Source organism: Dendronephthya gigantea, unplaced genomic scaffold, assembly GCF_004324835.1.
Source record: "Dendronephthya gigantea isolate DGI-Jeju-01 unplaced genomic scaffold, DenGig_1.0 000018F, whole genome shotgun sequence".
Lineage (NCBI taxonomy): Eukaryota > Metazoa > Cnidaria > Anthozoa > Malacalcyonacea > Nephtheidae > Dendronephthya > Dendronephthya gigantea.
In genome coordinates this window covers 947,344-967,199 of record NW_021163028.1, presented here as the reverse complement: position 1 = coordinate 967,199, position 19,856 = coordinate 947,344, and the positions used below count along the sequence as shown (strand labels likewise).

Here is a 19,856-nt window from a genome sequence, read left to right as displayed (position 1 = left end):
CGATTTAGAATATAAACTTTTTAAAATGTTTTAACCACTTGAATACCCCTCTCCTCACTCACATTATATACACTGGATTCCTCGATATCAATTTTGGCGTTCAACCAGCGGTCTCCTTGATTCGTGTGTTTCGCCCACAAAATCCGGCGACCTTTGGCATTTATCCTCACGACTTTCAGACTCCCCATACGATGACCAAACATGTGGTAATAGAACGAGAGACACGCGCGACGAACAGCCATGTCGGGGCTCGCTATAGCCGCCTTGTCCTTATTTCTGACGGGGCTGGACGACTCGAAATAGATGTACTGACCTGCGCACGAAAAGAAAAACGATGTCAAGGCCCAGTATTGCCTCTAAATGGCAAGCAGCCAATGTAAAACGAGGTCATTATAACCTCATCGAGGTAAAGACAGTTTCTTATCTATCATTTCTCTTTGTACAACAGGTAACAACCAAATGAAAACAAGGCTTAACATTACACCTTATCTGTTCGTTTAACAGATGACATTTAAATGATGGGTTAAATTTTTAATAACTTACCACGCGTCGAGTTTGTAGTGTGGTCAACCGAGGGTCCAGTTTTGGAAGTTCTCGTTCTGCCTCGGTTCAAGGTCCAGTCGCGTTCATCATCTCGTTTTAGGTTGATCCAGGCGCAGAAATTATGCTCAAACGTGCAATTCAAATTCACTACAAAATAGTGATATAACCTCAATTCACGAAGGCAAAATAATGATAGAATTTTGAATGATCGATTTCAGGTTTTTGGGAATTGCTGTTTAACTACTTTGCGGCTTAATTTCTAATTATGATGTTTAGTATGAGAAGTAATATGTTTATTTGTCACTAATAAAGAATTTACATCTCAATTTATACCTGAACTTTCGTCATAGTATGACCACGGTCGGTATTTATCTCTCTTCCTACCGATTTCAACGCATTGGTTCCTCAGATTGTTTTTGTACAGTGGTATTGTGTGTTCACAGTCCTACAAGAGATTGAGATATCTTGGTAACCAAACACTTCACACCGTCAGGTGCATGCTTATGCTTGTTAGGCCTGCTCTAGATACACATTGAATTATTCAAACATAGGGAAAGTGAGAAGTCTTTTTGGGAATTTCCATCCAAATCAATTAAGTTCTAACCATGCAGAAACAACCATTTTCATACTGCTGAGCGCGCAAGTGTAGTACACACACAAGAAGAAGATTCACAAGAAGATAAAGTTTCACAAGAAGATAAAGCCTCAGAAAAAGATAAAGTGCATGTAGTTTGAAAAAGGATGAGGTTGTCATTGGCAGAATTTGTACCTTAATTTTGCAGACGTCTTCTTCCATGGAACTTCCGACACAATCTTTACCGCCATGGCGGGGTCTGGAAAAGTTAACAGAAATTAAAGAATGCAAAATATTCATGAACAAAATACTTCAGTTGTCTGTCATTATCCTTGCATGTTCACAATTTGCAAACTATATCAGGATTGTTTATCTGTATGTTGTAATTGCTCATTGTATACGCTGTAAATGGTTTATTTTAACGTAGGCAAAACGATTTAGTCCTTAGACGCATTATTTTTAAACATGAAAGTAACATTACTCACGCTGGACTATCGCAAGTTCGTCGACGAATGCGAACGCCAAGACCACACTCTTGCGAGCATGCTTCCCAGTTCTGCCAATCAGTCCAGTTGCCGTCGATGGCTTTCGGTTTTATTATCTTCTCGGTTCTTCTAACGCACCGACCTGCTACACACCACTGCATGAAAATAGTATTGCGCTATTTTATGAAACATCGACCTCGATGATAATATGGAGACTGAATATTTGTCTAAACGAACTTTCGCAAAGAAAATACATTCCTTTTGATAGTCCTTATTCATACTATTAATACCATTAGACGAATTTCACACAAGATATAACACGTCGACTTTATATTATATTCTGTTGTGCTCGACGGTTTTTTTTAAACGTTTATGAGATATGGATATGAACCCTCCACCCCCCAAATCACATCTAGTTTTGACCCTGAGGCAGAATTTAAAAGGTGACATAAAAAAGTTTAAAAGGTCACGAAAAAAGTTTAAATATAGACACCAGATTGCTGCTAAGAAACTGGATAGTTGTCAAAGCTATCGTTTCGCAGGTTTCATATGAAAATTTTCTTCATTGATGGATTATTGGATTATAATGATTGTATTATAATATCAACGATATAATCATAACAATTGATGACGATAGCAATCAATACAAGCCGATGATAATAAGTTATCATCGTCGTGGTGATATAATCAATGGAGATATTATGGTATAGGTTTGTTTTACCTTTCCTGTGGCACATTCGGTTCCATTCAGTGCAGGAGCTCTCATACTTTTACATAAATGATTATGAGGTGGAGGCATGTTACACCACAATATTTGACAAGGATTTCGATGAAACTAAAATGAAACATTTGAATTGAACGTTTTTATCAACCAATTCGGTATACCTCATAAAATATTACTATAGATCAAACCAGAAGCGTAACGGCCTCTTTTTTACTACTTTATTACTCACAGCTCTGCAGAAAGAGTATCCTTTGCCAAAATCAAACAGGCACTGATCATCGACGGAGTAATGAACACCAGGATACCTGTGTAGGTATGGGAGGTCATCTTCGTGCTTTTTACCTGGTTTATCGTTCAAGCAAGGGAAATTCCTACAAAAGACAATATTAACATTATGCTGACGTTCCCTACAAAAGACAATATTAACATTATACTGTCGATAAACAATGCTGCATAATCACTGAACTGGGAAGAACATTTGTTCCCTGAGTTTTCTTTTACTTTTGATACCATAGTGTTTAGGCTCATGCATTGACTAATCCTCGCAATGAATTAGGAATCGATTGGGGAAGAATTCAAGATTGAGCTTAGTTCATTTTAAACTCTAGCAGTAGCGTAGCCAGTCTGACTGGCTACGCTACTGCTAGCCTGCTATGTAAATTTCGAGTTATTATTATTATTTATGCCTTCAGAAATTTATTGTTGTCACAGTCAATGAACACCAAAATATTAGCATAGTGGGATAAAACGTCAGGCTGGCTATGCTACTGAACTCTAGTCATTTGTTTTGCAAACATGCCATTTCAATTATAACTTATCCAAACACTCTTTCAGGTCGAAACTCGATGAGTAGATGTTTCTGAAAAAAATAACTCATTGTACCTGATACTTCCCATTAGCTCCTTGCGACTACACGAGGACCACATGAAGCGATTTAACCTGGATTGAACTAGTGGTGCCATGATGCTGCCATGGCTAGTGACCGATGAGCATCTGTTTTTCTCTCCATCGTGTTCCATGCCGAGTCTGAGATGTACAACAAAGATGATTAGAGAACGAATATCGTTTGAAATATACCATGGCATGGAAATCTTTTTTTAACAAGTAAACTGTGTGTTTGTCCGACAACATAGTGTGAAAATACACGTGGAGATCTGGACTAATGCCGCTGAAACTTTTTCTCTAGTGAAACAAGTTTTCCAGGTTTTTCAAAATGAACACGAGGATGGTTAAAAAACCATTCTATTCCATTATTTTCAAGAAGCTTGGCAAGGAAATATGATTTCCGAGTTGTTCGTTCTGTTATTTTGTATTGAAGGAGGACTCAATTGGGAATTCAAGTCTTACAGTCAAGTCAAGAAGAAAATACTTACGAGTGACCAGACTCGTGAGCAATAATAAATGCGGATGGAAAACCATCTTCTTGGTTGAGAGTGCAACTTTTCGTCGGGTGACACATCCCACGGACCGGGGCGTAACCAGCTGAAGAACATTGAAAGGCGTTTTAGCTCTTGGTTCTCAATCATATACAGTGACATTCGTTTAATCCAATGTCGAATTATGTAATTTTGTGTGCATGACTATGGAGGATACCAAGTCTCATTTTTTATTTGTATGTACCACTCACCTGCAGTACCAAATACTTTTCTATGGTAAAAAAAAGAAGGAAAAATTTAATAAGCCTTACTGTTTGTTTAGGAGAAGTACTTGCTTAAATTTTTCTATACTTTTCATAGGAATCTAGTGGCATTTGGGAGATATTTTCTTCCCAAAACATTTATCGGGTACTTACCTTGTCAAGAATGTTGCATGATCGTGGAATTTGGGGTCCGCGTCGCTTCGACCAATTCTTATATTCAACATGAATTGGCAAGTAGACATAAGACTTTTCGCGGGATTATCTTTTTCTAAGGTAACGATCTCCTGTAAATGTAAACAAAACCATTCTCATAATATAACCCGAGAGCATGCAGTGTGGCAGCGTCTTCAAACAACTTATCAAATGTGGTATAACAACTGCCTAAAATAGACAAAACACTTCTCGACGTTTCGACCTGATGGACTTCGTCAGGAGAGTTAGTCCTAATCATACTAACTCTCCTGACGAAGGCCCTCAGGTCGAAACGTCGAGAAGTGTTTTGTCTATTTTAGGCAGTTGTTATACCACATTTGATGAAGTCATTCTCATAATAGTTTAAACACAAACAAACGAAAATTTACAAGAGTATACAAGAATATACTTTTGTCCATTTAGAAACAATTATTTTTTCTAACAAGGCAATATCGTGAAGATAAAAGTAAACTACTTACAGGATCTTTATGTAACAATACAATTCTAACAACAACGTAGTCAATGCTAAATCCAAGGCTTTTATGCTTGAAGATGAATGAAACCTTGAATGAAAATGGTGGAGCATACATGAGAACTTCGTAATAACATTACAACTAGTGTTGTCCACTCTTGTCTGGCAACTAATATCAACAGGGGTGAATTATTTTCGGTTCTTCATAGAATATAATGAAAATAGAATACACAATAAACACATACCACGTTCATTAAAGCCAGGACATAACGTGATACTCTTTGCTTGCCATGAAACTCGACAACAGATTTATCTGCAACAGCCATGGATTCGACGTATTTCTTTCCAACCTTGGCGCGTATTTCTTTCTCACTCGTAGGCTTAAGTCTTATTCCACCTAGACACACAAGAAAACGAAATTTAAAACATACACATGTTCCATTCAGTTTCAGAAAAAACTAAAAAAATACAATATTCCTTTCAGACAACCATATGTTTACTATACGGTTAATGTAAGTGTTATTATTGCCCTTTCAAGCGGGCAAAAAACGAACTAACACCGACAATACCGAACATACTGCAACTTACGTGGTAAAGTGATTAGAACGTTTGTCCTCCGTGATTCTTTATTCTTTCTTGGTGTGTACTCTCGTTTGTTTCCCACCAAAAATTGTTTATTCGTGTCTTCATCCAAGGCCATCCATTTGTGTGATGTAAAAGTGTTCACAAGTCTCGAAGTGCCTGGCATCAAGGTGGCAAAGAATGTAGGTTTTCTTCGTCTGTCCACCCACATTAACTATAAAGTAAGAAGTAAGATGGAAAACTTGCAATCAAAATCCTATACCCTAAAAATCCGAACCCCCCTAACTCAGGTTGGTTTGAAACGTGTATGCTTTGTGAATGGAGTTAGGGATAAACGTGATAAAAAACTAGATTTTTGCACGACAAAAATTGTGCCGTTTTTAGCCATATTATTACTTATAAACAATTCTATATGAAATTTAACCTTTCTTCTTCCTACCTTAACGATCCTTTTGCTTCTATTGATAAACTTGAGGAAGCTAAATTGAATATTTCTACGCCTCGGAGCTCGCCTTCTGGAGGCTCTCGAATTTGCTGGCTCTAAAATGAACAGGGAGAGACGATCATTAAAGACACGGAGAGTGACAACATGGTTCGATATTCCCTATATCAATGTAATGCAAAGTTTTTGTTCGTTTAATTCAACTCACCTATGCGAGTAATACCCAGTCCATCAAATCCCATAGCATAATTTGGCAACTGACTATGCCTGTAGACTAGATGTGGTCTACCAGTTCCATTCAGCAGAGCTTCATCGACGTACGAGATATTGAGCAATGGTTCAATATATAACATATCCTCCTCAGTATTCACCACACCAGACTGGAATTCAAAGATTCAAAAAAAACATCTGTTAGCAAAACACAAACGATTTAGTAAAAAGTTTAAAGAACAAAATAAAATAGCTAATAAAAAAGCATAGTGAATGTCTGAAAAACGTGTTCAACCAATCAATCAAGGCTATAGGACCACTGACCATTGGGGGAGAGGGTTGTCACCCCATTAAAATGATCTGTTTGTATCAATTCATATAGAAAACTTGATCAAACTGCCACTGGGGAATTTGATTGCATTATAAGAGTCTGATCGACCTCCATAAATCCAATTGTTGATTGAAGCAAATTTTGTCCGAATTTTGTCAACAGGCGACTTTTTTTATTCAAATGTACGCCTATGAAGAATACTAACATAAAATAATGGAGCATTTTTCATTCAAAGATTTTTTCCGATCACTTTCACTTGAAATGTATTCAGTCAAGCCCGACTAATGAGATCTTCTCCGCTTACTGTACCTACGATATTGGATATAAGCGATTGTGCCGGCTACATCTCAAAACAAAAGATTTAAACAGTATCTATAAATGGTTGTCAAAGTGGTCTGAGTATTGCTAGGAAAGTGAAGCTCGAGGGTGAAGCTGCGTTTTCATGCTTAAATAATCTTATGGACGTATTTTGTACTTTATTTCACATATATAGTCATAGCTCAAACGAAAAGCTTTAACGCTCGTTTCCTTTCAGTATAAAAACTAGTTTCTGTCCGTGCACTGTCTTCATGAAAAGCATCTATTGCAGTATTCAGTTTCTCTTCATTTGTCGATTGATTGCAATTATCGAGAATTGTATTAAAAACGCGTCTTTCAGTGAAAGTTAGCCCACACTTTTGCGCTTAGGCGAATTCAGGATTCAGATTTTAGCCAACATGCAGGGATAACAGGAATTGATTGCATTACTGGCTGCATACTGGTCACGTTTTCTCATGTTTGTGAATATTTTTTTTAGAGATGGGATGCTTATGCTCGTGTTTGCATCCGTCCGTTTTGCGTGTCAAATTTATTAGTGTTCATTTCAAAATTATATGTAATATGTTGGCGAAATTAAAATATTACTTTTAAATTACAAAGTGCCGCTGCATCACATCTCATGCGATTATATCATAATACTATAAGGCACTAATGAAACCTGCTGATCGCTTGTTCCCGAAAGCATTATTGTTGCCGAATTCTCACGCAATATTGTGTTAGAACGAGAAACCATTTCGCAGCGAACATAAACTGCAGTAATATTTCACGAATGAACGATCGCATAGTATAGCAGTTAGTTAGCTCTGAATTGCATAGAGAGTGGTAAATTTAAGTATGCTTCAAGCCTTCAAGAATATATAATTTGACAGCCAGAATTTTTTCAATGTTGTCCAGATTAAAACAATCTCGAACAAGTGCTTCATTTTGCTCTTATTCCAATCAGGTTTCGTAATGTGTCACTGTTATAAAAGAAAAATAGAAATCGTTCAATCACCGCCAACCACTTTATCACTCCAAAACTACCATGTAAAATGCATGGACAAACATTGCAGCCGTTTCTATTTGCTACCAGCGAGGCAAATCTATCTGCTAAGCATGAATTGTCCACTCAAAATATTTATACATGATAACCCATGAAACGGAGCCGCTCATCTCAAAATTAATGCGTTTTGGCAAGTCGTTTACACGAGATATTAAATTTGTGCGATTCATGAATCTTATAAACAAAGTGGAGAATAATTGGCCAGAAATGAAAACTTCACAAGTGTAAAATCGAACAAGTTGAGATGAATTGACGACAAAAGACAGCTTGTCAGTATGGTTTGGACACAAACATGATGCATTTTTCCTAGTTATATACATGCAGCAAAGTACAGTAGAAACACCGGCTTAACTGGATTTATCAACACATTTAAAAGGTTCGTTATTACTCGAATATAATTATTATCCTTAACATCGTTGTACGATAAATCGAAATTTCTGTGTCGTCGAATAGTTTTGGATTCAAGAAATGCTTTGGTCAAGCTTATCTTACAATCCTTCCATAATTGTATGGATGACACGTCACTCTAAACTGTAACATGGTTAAACTGTTTGTCCATAACGCGTATCTATTTGGATTGTAGCGAAGATACCAATTCTACTTCACACGCTTGTTAGATCATGATGTCATCTCGACTAAACTATCTAATCAAGAAAACATTGCAAGTCACCGACCTCGTTTGCGATACAAATGCGATTAAAGTGAATTTGGCGGCCATTTTGTAAAACGTCATTGTAGCTATAGCAACGGTTGCTAAACTAATTATTCGATAGCTTTTTGCTTTCTGTTTTCCCAAAAATATATTTAGTTTTGCACTTCTGGTCAAACATCAGTTCGGGTATTTAATTTACCTGCTAAATTGTGCATTATGGACCGTATAAAAAACTTGAAGGAGCCACCTTAAAAAGCCCATTGTACAGCTGAACAAAGAAAGTACTGAGGTTGAGGCGAAGCTGCTTGAACGTTTACAAATTATTCTCTAATGCAATAGTCTAACTTGACAGAAATGATTTCCTTGGTCTCACGCGACGTTTTAATTTGACGAGGCCAATTTTAAAAAGTCAGATCTTGTCAATGAAAATGAAAAGTGTAACGAATCGCTGTGATTCAGTGGCGTACGGAGACGATAATTGGGGAGGGGGGCACATATTCATATATTCCTTTTGTGCAAGATTAATTTCTTTTCAAATCCATTGTCTTTACAGGTCTGTTAACATAAATATATGAGTATGTGCACCCCCCAATTATCGTCTCCCGTACCGTGATTTGTGTTTCATCGAGTTATCTAAGTGACCCCACTGACAGTTCTGGACTGTATATTACACAATATCCTGTGAAATTACAAATCTGATTGCACAATGCAGGTTGTAAGTCACTTCAGAAGTTGTAGTTTAAATAGGGTTTTAAATCTCTTGTTGGAAAGATGAAAACATTTTGTTCTGGCAGATTCAGAAACCCAATTCTGATTTATTCATTAAAAGTTGTAAGTCAGAAAGAAATCAGGTTTTAACTCTCTTAATTATTGCCAAAGATAAAAGCATTTTGCTCAGGTATGGTTCAGTCTTCAAAAACACAATTTAAGAAAGATAGGTCAAGGATGGATATATATATATATATATATATTATAATATATATATATTAATATATATATATACACCTATATTTATCATTGTAAAATTGCTTGCATGGTGCCCACAGACCTGGCTGGGCGATAGAGACAGTTTAACCAGCTAGGGCCGGTTGTATGAAAGCCGGATAGCGCTATCCACCGGATATAGTGGTTTTTACAATCGCTTCAAAATAGCCGGTTATTTGCTACAACTTCGATTAAATCTTAGTATTCCTAAATCAAAGATCCTCTTTAATAATTGTTGCTTCCAAGCTGAAATTTTATTGCTTTTCGAGCATTTTTAGAACGGTTGAAAAAAATCACTATCCGGTGGATAGCGCTATCCGGCTTTGATACAACTGGCCCCTGGCAAATAACGAACGACAAAGAATAGAAATAAATCGCTAGTGTAACTAAAATATATGCTTTCTGACGTCAAGGTGACAACACAATTTTGCAATACGCAGACAATGGGCAAACATTGGTCGAATGAGCTCTTTATTAATGTCAACTGAAATCCTTTAGCGACTACAAAGGCCCGTTAATTTTGCATCAAGGCGCCAAGATTACGAAATGACCGACAAAAGATAGGATAATTAAGATTTACTATTTTTAACTCCCTTCGTTTTATTATTCATTTGACGAGAGCCATTTGAATGAATAATGTTTGAGTTTTTACTTATTACAATTACAGCGCTTTGGTTTGATTGCAAGTTCTCATTTCGAAGATTCAAAGCAGCTATTAAAGGCATTAAACATTCACGGGGACGTCGGGGAGTGTGTTTCGCAGTGAAGTTTGTTTCATTTCGTCAACAAATTTCCACACGGCGTACAAGGTAAGATGCTCAGAATACGAACGTTTATCAATAACCAAATTTCTCACTCAAGCTCGAACCGCATAGCTATTACCGCATGAACTATATATATTCCAGTTTTGATACATTTGCTAAGGCAATAGATTGTTATCTAGCTCGATCGCTTTTCACGTAATCAAAGTTCTTATCGTAAAAACCTGACGAAAGCACCATCGGAAAGGAAAAGTTTCGTTTCGGACAGCAACCTTTCAATAATTTTTCTCTGGTTTCAGGAACACGGAATTAAAGGAAAGTATTGTTTCTCAGAGGTGCTGTTTTTGATAGAATCACACCGAAAGATAAGGTTAAAAAGCCGCTACAGACGCTCTTCTGACTGGACGACATCTGCAAAGTCGAAAGGCATCTTACTCGCAATGAACAACACCACCTCCGAACACCTCAACACCGTCTTTCAAAGTGTTTTCCCGACTAATGGTACGGCAGCGATGAATTCAACAAGAAGTAAAGAACCTCTTGAACTATATGCAAGTCTTGCAAATATAATCGCATACTCGATAGTGTATGGTGTTGTGTCGATCATTGCGTTAGCAGGTACGAATGCTCATTCTTTACTGCACTTTATACAGTAACCATGACAAAGATAACCAAGCCAAAATGTCGGTAAATATAACAAAAATTGAGTCATGTTCGACTGCAACTTAGCTGCAACAGTATACAACTGAATGCATGCGTGTTGAACATCGGCTACTTGACACAATTTTATCTGAAGAATGAAAAGTAGATGTTAGGAAGAAACGAATCGCTTGCGAAGCTGTATCATTTCCCAACACAAGTCATTTTCATGACAGTCACCTATGAATGCCTCCTTAAAGGTTTACGGAACATCCAGCTCAGATCCTCGTTAATCCTATGCCAACGGAAGTCTTTAAATCAAGCTGAGGGTAGTCTCACCGATCATGCAAGATTGAACAACAGCTATATAGGGGCTTGTTGTATGAAGGCTGGATAGCGCTATCCATCGGATAGTGTTTTTTTTTAATCGCTTTAAAATCGCACGTTGTTGTATATAATTTTTATTAAATCTTAGCATTCCTAAATTCAGGATCCTCTTCAATAATTATTGGTTCCAAAGTTGAATTTTTTTTGCTTTTCGAGCGTTAATAGAATGGTTGAAAAAATCACTATCCGGTGGATAGCGCCATCCAGCTTTTATACAACCGGCCCCAGAACCTTAGCCTTGAAGCGAGTTTTCTAAGCTGGTTTTTGTAACAAAAGACGCGATGCACCTTGTGACCACTTTTGGCAATCAATAATAGGGATGCATTGATTATATAGCCAAAAATTTCAGAACAGAAGTTTGGAATATGTTTTTCTGTCTTTATAAAGCTTGGTATACTGTATATTCCTCGTAATTTGAACAAAATTCAAATTCTTTAATTTTTCCGTGCAACTGAAACATCTATAGCGTTTGAACCCTGTATGCTCAGCACCCAACTCATCCATGATAGTTGCTATACACTTCATTTTAGGAAATATAATGGTATTTATTGTGATTATCGCGAACCGTTCGATGCACACGGCTACCAACGTCCTTCTCCTCAACCTGTCCTTATCTGACATCCTCTTCGTTCTGTTCTCGGTGCCCGGCCTACTTGCCATTGAAATTTGCAATGATCGCTGGCCGTTTAGTGAACCGATGGGGAAAATGACGCAACAAACCACGATCCTCGTTGCTGCGTCATCCGTTTTTACCATGGTGGCGATTGCCTTCGAGAGGTGGGCACGCTTGGAATTATGTCACTAGCACTTGACCGGCTATGGCAAGACTCGATTTGATTAGATCACCATACATAAGCAAATATCACTATTTCATAAATAATATATCAGTATTTAGGAAATATCGGTATTTCATAAATGATATTCTTGGCAAAATATCTTAGCTGTTTGCATATTATGATCACATGAAGTTGGTGCTGACACATTTCAATGTGTCGTATTTAATACAACCAATTGCATTAGTTCCGGAGGCACGTCCGCAAACGACGAAACTATTTTTGAATTTCCACATTGACAATTATCTTCCACGTTGCGGAGACAAAGAAAATTAGCACTAAAATTTCATTTTCTGCATTCTTGCCTCTAGATTTCTGGCGGTTGTTTACCCGCTAAAGCAGATGGCACGGAAAAAGAAGACAACAATTGTTGTGACTGTGGTTATCATTTGGATATGTGCCATCGCGCTGTCGATCCCTTTCGCAATCTACACAGAAAACATTTCCCTCGTAGTTCCTGTGGAACGCGACGGCAAAATCGTTAGCGAAGAGGTATTTGTAACTCGAAATTTCTATTAGCACTGTACAGGATTGTCAAGGGGGGTTACGATAAGGTTTTTTACCATCTCTTTATGGAATGATGAAGGTCTTAGTCACTCACTATCCATACACTTTTCTCTAGATTGTTCTTTTAAGCACGACTTTTACCAAGGATCAAAATAAAGCATATGTCACGATTACATTTATATCCATCAACGTCATCCCGATAATGCTCTTGGGCTTCCTGTATGCGCGCATCGTGTGGAAACTTTGGAACCCGGATCAACGTCTAACACAAGAAATCGCAACCCCTTCCAAACACCAGAAACCTAAGCATTTTGTGGAAAAGACGCGTCGAAAAACTACCATAATGTTACTGGCAGTTGTGCTGGTGTTTTTCACCTGCTTTTTCCCGTTCAACATACTCGGTATGTTGCTAGCGTATGGGGACTCAAGAGACTTCAATTTCGACATCCTGAGGCATGTGAATTCCGTTACTCGCGTTTTCCTCCTCGTCAACAGCGCCTCCAATCCTATAATCTACAACTTCCTTAGCGAGAAATTTCGTAAAGGATTTCGAAGCATCTTCACATGTCGTTGGCATGCACTACGTCGTGTCTCTCCTTCTGGGGTAACCGAGACTGTTTTGACGTAAGCAAGCCTGTCAGAGGAAGCACCTAGGTGGGTGGGTATTTAGGTGGGGAAGGAAATAGGAAGAGGGTGAATGAAAGTGCAAAGTACTTGAGGATTTGAGGTATTCCAAGAGAATGAAAAATGTAGATAATTATTTAAGTCCCATCAATTCCTGTTTGCATGGTTTACTCGCACGCTACGAGCGGTTTCGTATAAATAAATGCTTCACATTGATTCCCGGAAAAATTTACGACAGCAAGACAAATATTAGTACGCAAAGGATTTTTAAAAATGAACTGCTCTGAATTTTTTGCGGAACTAAGCAAACTTTAGGAAGAACGAATTAGGATGTATACTTTTTCGGTACGTATGCTTGCATGACTTGTGAGATTATAGACGTTTATATAGCTACTACTCTGTTAATTATAGTGTACATTTCTAGGAACGAGATACGAAATATTGATTGTCAATATAATCCAATATTTTCGAATGATATATTCGAAATTCATCCGCGTAATCTAAGACCGCAATTATTCCGAGCCTCGTTGACTTGTTCACTTAAATTGTATTGTATTGTATTGTAGCCAAATTCTAAATTTCGTTGTATAGTATTATCTGGAAACAACCTTGCATACATTAAGCACTTACCAATCCATCGCAATCGCTGACAGCAGCTTCGAATTTATGAGGAATTGTTTTGCCTATCAAATAGCAGTGTTCCTCCATCTCAGAGCTTTCCAATGTACCATTGCCATAGTAATGTTCAACTTTGAAATCCGGACCAACTAGATGTTTGTTTATGCGTAACTTCAAGTGGTAATCCTGACCATTTGCCCTGAATTTATAGTGGAAACGATCGTTGTCGTCTGCTACGTTTATCGCCCTTCTCCGTCTACGTCTGCTAGAGCCGTCAGTAAGGTAACCTAAGTGAGCTTTTTCGCCATCAGTTATTGTAGGAAAATCGATTTCATAGCTTCGTAAGCTCCTTATCAAAACACCTGAAATTAAATAATAAATGGAATTTAATTTCAATGAGTGGCAAAGGAGATGGGAAACATATATAAGCTATAAGGTCAGGTAACTAAGAAAGGATGAATTTATTATTCGTACCAAAAAAAACTAAATCATTCCCTTCCCCCGTTAATGATGCATGCACGATTTATTTTTTTTCTAGGAATGAAAGTTGAAGCTCTGACTAAGCTAGAAATCAACGTAATAAATTTTCGCAAGCACTCGTGAACAGGGCCGTAGCTAGACCGCTTAATTGGGGGGGTGTATATTCATATATTCATGTTTATATACCATAGGAACAATAGCATACAAAAGAAATCATTCGGGCATATGACGAATATATGAATATGCACCCCCCCAATTAAGCTTCTAGCTACGGCCCTGCTCGTGAATAACAAAAAATTACAATATTCAATAGTGAATTTCGTGTATGTTATAAAACTATGCAAAGAGTTACAAATACGTTGAAGTTTAGCCCGTTTTTGTGGGTAGCCCGTTCGCGGGCTAACCACTATGCTACACGCAAAAAACGATGTGCGATGATGCATGTCTGTCCGCCGAGTTTGTTTATCTACGAAAGAGACTGGGCAAAGCCGAAATTTTGTCAGCCTGATCGGTGTAAACTGGCTTCAACTTTCAGATAAATTAATCGCAAAAATGGTATTTCATTGGTATTTCATTGGTATTTCATTGCTTATTCTTATGTCTACTTTGTTAACTGTATCCAACTAGCAAACTAGCCCATTTTTGCTTTTGCTTATATCATTAGAACGTAAAACTAAGCATCATGCAGTTGATTTCCCCGCCATTATTGCAGCTTGTCATTTGACATCGAACAAAACTTGAAAATCTTTGCCAATGCTTTGGAGGCTACCCACATGTATGCATTGCATACCTATTTTTAACTGTTTTTCCTGAAGAATGATATTTAACTTGTGCTTAGCAACAGAGGGAAACTCTCATCGCTAAAATTAAACTGCCCAAAGGCATCTGTTCGCCAGTGAGTTTTTGTAATCAAATTTTTTGTATCAAGCATTTAACTATGTTAATTCTTTCGCAATTTACGAAGACGACCATGTGAAATCCATGTAAGCATGAACCATTTCGGAATTAAATTTTGTTGAATTTTAAATTTAGCATTCATGCATGGAGTGAATTGCCAACCAAATTGACGAGGCTGAGAACATGTACGTATTACGGGTTGTGACGTCATCTGGAGGGATGGAATAGATTGATTGTATATATAGTGGTCGGATTACAGAATCATATCATTCTTACGGTGCGCATCCATCGTCGAGGACATTATCTCAGAGAGCATAAAAACAGCACCTTGGCGCCTCGTAAGATAGCAAGCATTTAGGCAAACGATTAACGACTGCATTTAACAGCACGATACTTGCAGAAAAACGGCACCCACCAAAAATAGAACAACCATGCAGAAGCCGCTAGAAATGCTGGTCTGAACGAGCAAAGCCTCGAATTGATCCGTGAAAAAACTGTGAAAAATTCATGATCGAAGCTGGCAGCATGATTAATCAATGATTTGAAAATCGCATACAAATTCATTATCTTTGATGAGCTATGGTTGAGCTTTCCGTCCTAAATAATGTTTATTTTTAAAATTACTTTCAATGCTTCTAAAACTACATTCGGGTCCAAGTGGCGCACACGACTTGTATTTTTGTATAAAACATTTGATTGTGAATCGTATAAACGTGACACAGCCGTCCAAGTTGTGAACTGTCTAACAGGTGAAAAATGTGGGGCAGTTCTAACTCATGTTCCAGAAGATCCAATATGGCCATAAGCCGGCAAATTTAGCCGATGAATTTCTTGAACAAAAGGATTCAAAGTGATTCATTCTTCAACATAAGATTTCCGTCTTGTGGGTCTATAACTACATTGTAATAATCCTCGCTAGAAAACACATTCTTATCTCACACACGCCCGAGAAGGTTTTATTATTGTTACTATAATACTGACGACGTGGCAGGAAATGAGTAATGGTCGCAGAGGTTATTAAAGACAATTATACCAACAACCGTGCGGCTACGCACACATGGCCCATGTGGCGATTCCCTCGCAGTAATATGACAAGCATAAGCACGAGATGATTTAGTTGTAGGCCTATATAACGAAAATCAATCTCATCGAATACCTTCTTTTCGGAAAACTCGGCTTGTTAAAAGGATTAAAGTTAAAATTTAGCATTGGAAAAGGATTTTTTAGTTTTATTCAGCATTTTTTAACACTTTAACAGTTTATACAAAAGTGCGAGTCGAGAAACCATGGCCATGTAGATTTTTATTTTACTACTATCTTTCTTTTTGTTTCCAGTTCGTTGTTCGTCTGCATTACTACTCTTCGGGAATCGATACTACTTCGCTCGGATATTTGATATTTGACGTGCTATTATTTGAAAATTTTATTAATTTTTTCTTCACAAATTACACCAAAATGAAGTCGTTTTAATCTGATAATGACCTTGTCTAAATTATAAGAGGTGGTAAATTAAATTTAATGAAGAAACGTGGGGTTCTTCTCGGACATCCGTGAGTGTCATTTCGTTGTTTTCCTTAAAAGCTCAAAAATGATGATATCTGATCATTCTAAGGAGTATACATGCTGTCAGCTCGTTTAATTCGTAATCCCATCAAATAATTAAAGGCCATGCATGCGTGCATTTTTGAAGGTGCTTAATATGCACTTTGGTTGCATTGAAGGTGCAGGAAATTAAGATATTCGCCTCCTTTGTACACACCACGAAATGGCCATATTAAGGTTCATTTTAAACATCAATTTATCCATGAATTTAACAAATTCATGCATTTGTCATCACCAATCATGACATGCATCATTGCAATTTAATATTTCCATAAAATACTTGCAGTTAAACTGCTTATTCGAAATTTTCCCCACACTTTGGTACTGAGTTCTGCGCTCAACTCATTTCTGAAGCATTTTCTCGTGTCTCTTTCTCATTATCAAACTCATCGCGATCATGCGACATGACAATTTTCTTCGACTGACGTAAAGTTTAAAAAGAGCTACTTAATGCGTTGAAATGTTTATACATTAGTGGAGTACAAACAACACAAAGTGTAGCCATATAACATGGAAAATAGGTCATTGATGTATAATCTTCTTAAATTCGTGCGAAATCCGTAAGAACTTGTTTTCCACGCCATGCTAGTTAACTAAAGACCAATTAAACCTGTCATGATTTGAATCAAAAATATATACCAATACTGCAACTAGCTGTCATAATTATGGAGCTTAACGGGAACACGACGACGGCAGCTATCAATACAATGGCTCATTGAAAAGGAATGAATTATTAAATACCTATGGGAGTTTTAGACGTGATCTACGTTCTGTTTACAACGGCGAAACGTCGTTTATTACGTCCTATGTAAAACGTCGTTTATTACGTCCTATGTAATTTCAGGACCCAGTGAGCGCTACCTCGAATTAGGCTCAGTAGAATTGTCCCTAAACGTAAACACAATGTTTTCAACGTCTTGTATCTCATTAACTTGGTACAGTTGATAATATACAACAACGTTTTACCATAACATTTATTTAAAGGAGTATTTCAACCACGTCGTCGTCGTGTTGCCGTCTTACATGCTTAAGGTCCCTATTACTATTATATAGTGATAACAGTATATCCCTCACTAATCTGGATCTTTCTGTGCCTGGCCGGATGATTTAAAAATATTTCAAACGTGGAGGCTGAAGTGTGTAAGTAGAATTCTATACAATAAGCTGTCTACTTGAAAATTTCGCCTCTCGGCTCTCCCAAATGTTTCTTTGGGTGAAAGAACTATTTGGTAACTGACTTCTTCTAACCGAAGAAAGTGCTAAATTTTTCACAGTGTAAATAGTGTCTATATTTAAAAAATCATCACCATTTCCATTTTTTGCCATCAAAAATTATTAATAAAATTGAATTGAGTATATAGTACATGCAGGGTTCAATATGTACGCTATGTTGAGATAAACTATGGGTTTAAATCTTAAAACCTTACGGCAATGGTATCCTTTAGGGGTAAATTTTTGTGATAGTTCCATCAAGTTAATGAAATGTGGTAAACGTGGATAAACTTTAGATTTCACTTTATTGTACAGTTACAATAGCTACGTAAAAAACACATACTAACATACACTAGTCCCAACTATATTACCAACTGTTAGGTGTTAGGCAATAGCTAGAGTCAATTTGGAGGAGTCTATATACCTAAATGTACCCATTCCTGTGGTATATAAACATGAATACTTGAATATACACTCGCCATATGCAGTTAAGCGATCAAACTGCAGCCCTCGAGCCTCAATATTCTTCTGTCACATCACATGCTTTCATTTACCATACCAGACAGCTTATAGAAAAGGTGATAGACATGCATCTAAGAGCCAAAGTGAAACAGTTTTTTAAACCGGATTAAAACTTCAGAAAAATGCAACAAGCAACCTTGCAAGGTTTAAAAACTTCAGAAAAATGCAACAAGCAACCTTGCAAGGTTCAAAAACGTCAGAAAAATGCAACAAGCAACCTTGCAAGGTTCAAAAACTTCAGAAAAAATGGGAAAACAAACTTAGTGAATTCAAAAATGCAAGACTGAAAAGCAATTACTTTCAGGTCGGAGTAGAGGTAACCAGATGCGCACGTGCGAGTTTAATCCGAAAGAAACTGGCAACTTAATACAACATCATGCATGTTTAATTGACTAGCGAACTAGAACAATGATAGAGGAAAATTCTATCATTCCAGCTGTACCCATAGTGTCAGCTTTTGCATAAATATAAATTTAATAAACATTTTTTCATTTTCAAATGAAAAAATCATTTCAATTTATTCATTTTTTCAATTCAGTACCTCTAATCCCTTTCTCCCAAAACATTAAAACACTTGAAAAACCACGCGACCACCGTATACATTACTGGGTCGATTTCATTGAGAGGGAAGTTCTGAAATTTTAGCAAGGGATTATACCCGCGGACTGAATGATTCAGGCATGTTTCATCGCCACCCGTTATATAGTTGGTATCTCTTAATAACGACACGATATCATGCTGTTTGTCTAATTCATCGTCGCCGGCGGACATTGTCCCATCTTAATTGCAATTGATTGCTATATTGGTTATTAGTCAGTTAAAACGAAAAATCTAATTGAGAAATCTAATTATCCTCAGACTCATGTTATACCATTTCAGTTTCAATTGGACACACATAGTGAAGTTTTTGACTCGTGTTAAAGCATTATAGCCGCGTGTGGGTAAGATCAGTAGCGTAGCCAGCCGGTCGATTTGTCCCGCTATGCTAATATTTTAGTGTTCACTGACTCTGAAAACAATAGATTTCTAAGACATGAATGATTATAATAACTCGAAATTCACATAGCGGGACAAAATTGTCAGGCTCTCTACGCCATTCTGCGTAAGATATGTCCGTGGGCTAGTTCTATATATGCATGAATGGTTGGAAATATCGAATATATTCTTACGTTCAACAAAAATAATACTGATATAGATATGGAGACGTAATGTAGGCGACCAACCGCGCGCGTGCATGGAAAGTGGTGGCACGGTGATTAGCGCTCGCAACTTTCAGCACTGTCCTCGGCAGACACAAAGGTTGCGACTTAGCTGGTGCAGAAATGCTGCCTCAACAATTTGTTATCAGCATTGACGTGCAGCCAGGAGCTTGTTGACAATCTGTATTAGGATTGGGATATATGAAAGAATTTTGTTGTGCGGAGAAGTATGATTTAGAGGTGACAATAGAGGTCATGCGGCACAAAATGATTTGAAATAATGCTGGAAAATATAGATCGGCTAATTTTTAATTGCATATATATGCAGCAAGAGTTTATATTATTGTATAAATCAGTGAATTGGTATAGCTTCTGCATGTCACTA

At 37.3% G+C, this 19,856-nt stretch overlaps 2 protein-coding genes across 3 annotated transcripts in view; one reads left to right on the top strand and one right to left on the bottom strand.

Annotated features, from left to right (window-relative positions):
• LOC114520911 (A disintegrin and metalloproteinase with thrombospondin motifs 3-like) overlaps positions 1-19,856 on the bottom strand; it is a 39,276-nt gene that overhangs the window by 8,276 nt on the left and 11,144 nt on the right. For both annotated transcript variants that reach the window (XM_028541261.1, XM_028541262.1), the window contains exons 4-20: positions 13,572-13,921; positions 5,862-6,033; positions 5,651-5,751; positions 5,218-5,425; positions 4,875-5,026; positions 4,637-4,720; positions 4,119-4,249; positions 3,954-3,973; positions 3,700-3,808; positions 3,209-3,352; positions 2,556-2,697; positions 2,324-2,437; positions 1,603-1,757; positions 1,313-1,376; positions 877-988; positions 544-690; positions 63-313 (exon numbers count right to left, since the gene is read on the bottom strand). In XM_028541261.1, coding sequence (XP_028397062.1) covers positions 63-313; positions 544-690; positions 877-988; positions 1,313-1,376; positions 1,603-1,757; positions 2,324-2,437; positions 2,556-2,697; positions 3,209-3,352; positions 3,700-3,808; positions 3,954-3,973; positions 4,119-4,249; positions 4,637-4,720; positions 4,875-5,026; positions 5,218-5,425; positions 5,651-5,751; positions 5,862-6,033; positions 13,572-13,921 — 2,456 coding nt within the window. The remainder of the gene's footprint in view (positions 1-62; positions 314-543; positions 691-876; positions 989-1,312; positions 1,377-1,602; positions 1,758-2,323; positions 2,438-2,555; positions 2,698-3,208; positions 3,353-3,699; positions 3,809-3,953; positions 3,974-4,118; positions 4,250-4,636; positions 4,721-4,874; positions 5,027-5,217; positions 5,426-5,650; positions 5,752-5,861; positions 6,034-13,571; positions 13,922-19,856) is intronic.
• On the top strand, positions 9,958-13,396 carry LOC114520915 (allatostatin-A receptor-like). The gene is made up of 5 exons (XM_028541266.1): positions 9,958-9,999; positions 10,251-10,569; positions 11,508-11,754; positions 12,122-12,302; positions 12,433-13,396. Exons 2-5 carry the CDS (start codon positions 10,392-10,394, stop codon positions 12,943-12,945), a joined length of 1,119 nt encoding a protein of 372 aa, XP_028397067.1. The 5' UTR covers positions 9,958-9,999; positions 10,251-10,391; the 3' UTR covers positions 12,946-13,396.

Bases quoted from the DNA above. Each gene is read 5' to 3' on its own strand.
- LOC114520915 (XM_028541266.1), top strand. From the start codon at position 10,392: ATGAACAACACCACCTCCGAACACCTCAACACCGTCTTTCAAAGTGTT. The intron at 11,755-12,121 runs GTGGGCACGCTT...TCTTGCCTCTAG, and splicing joins GTGGCGATTGCCTTCGAGAG to ATTTCTGGCGGTTGTTTACC. The intron at 12,303-12,432 runs GTATTTGTAACT...ACTTTTCTCTAG, and splicing joins GCAAAATCGTTAGCGAAGAG to ATTGTTCTTTTAAGCACGAC.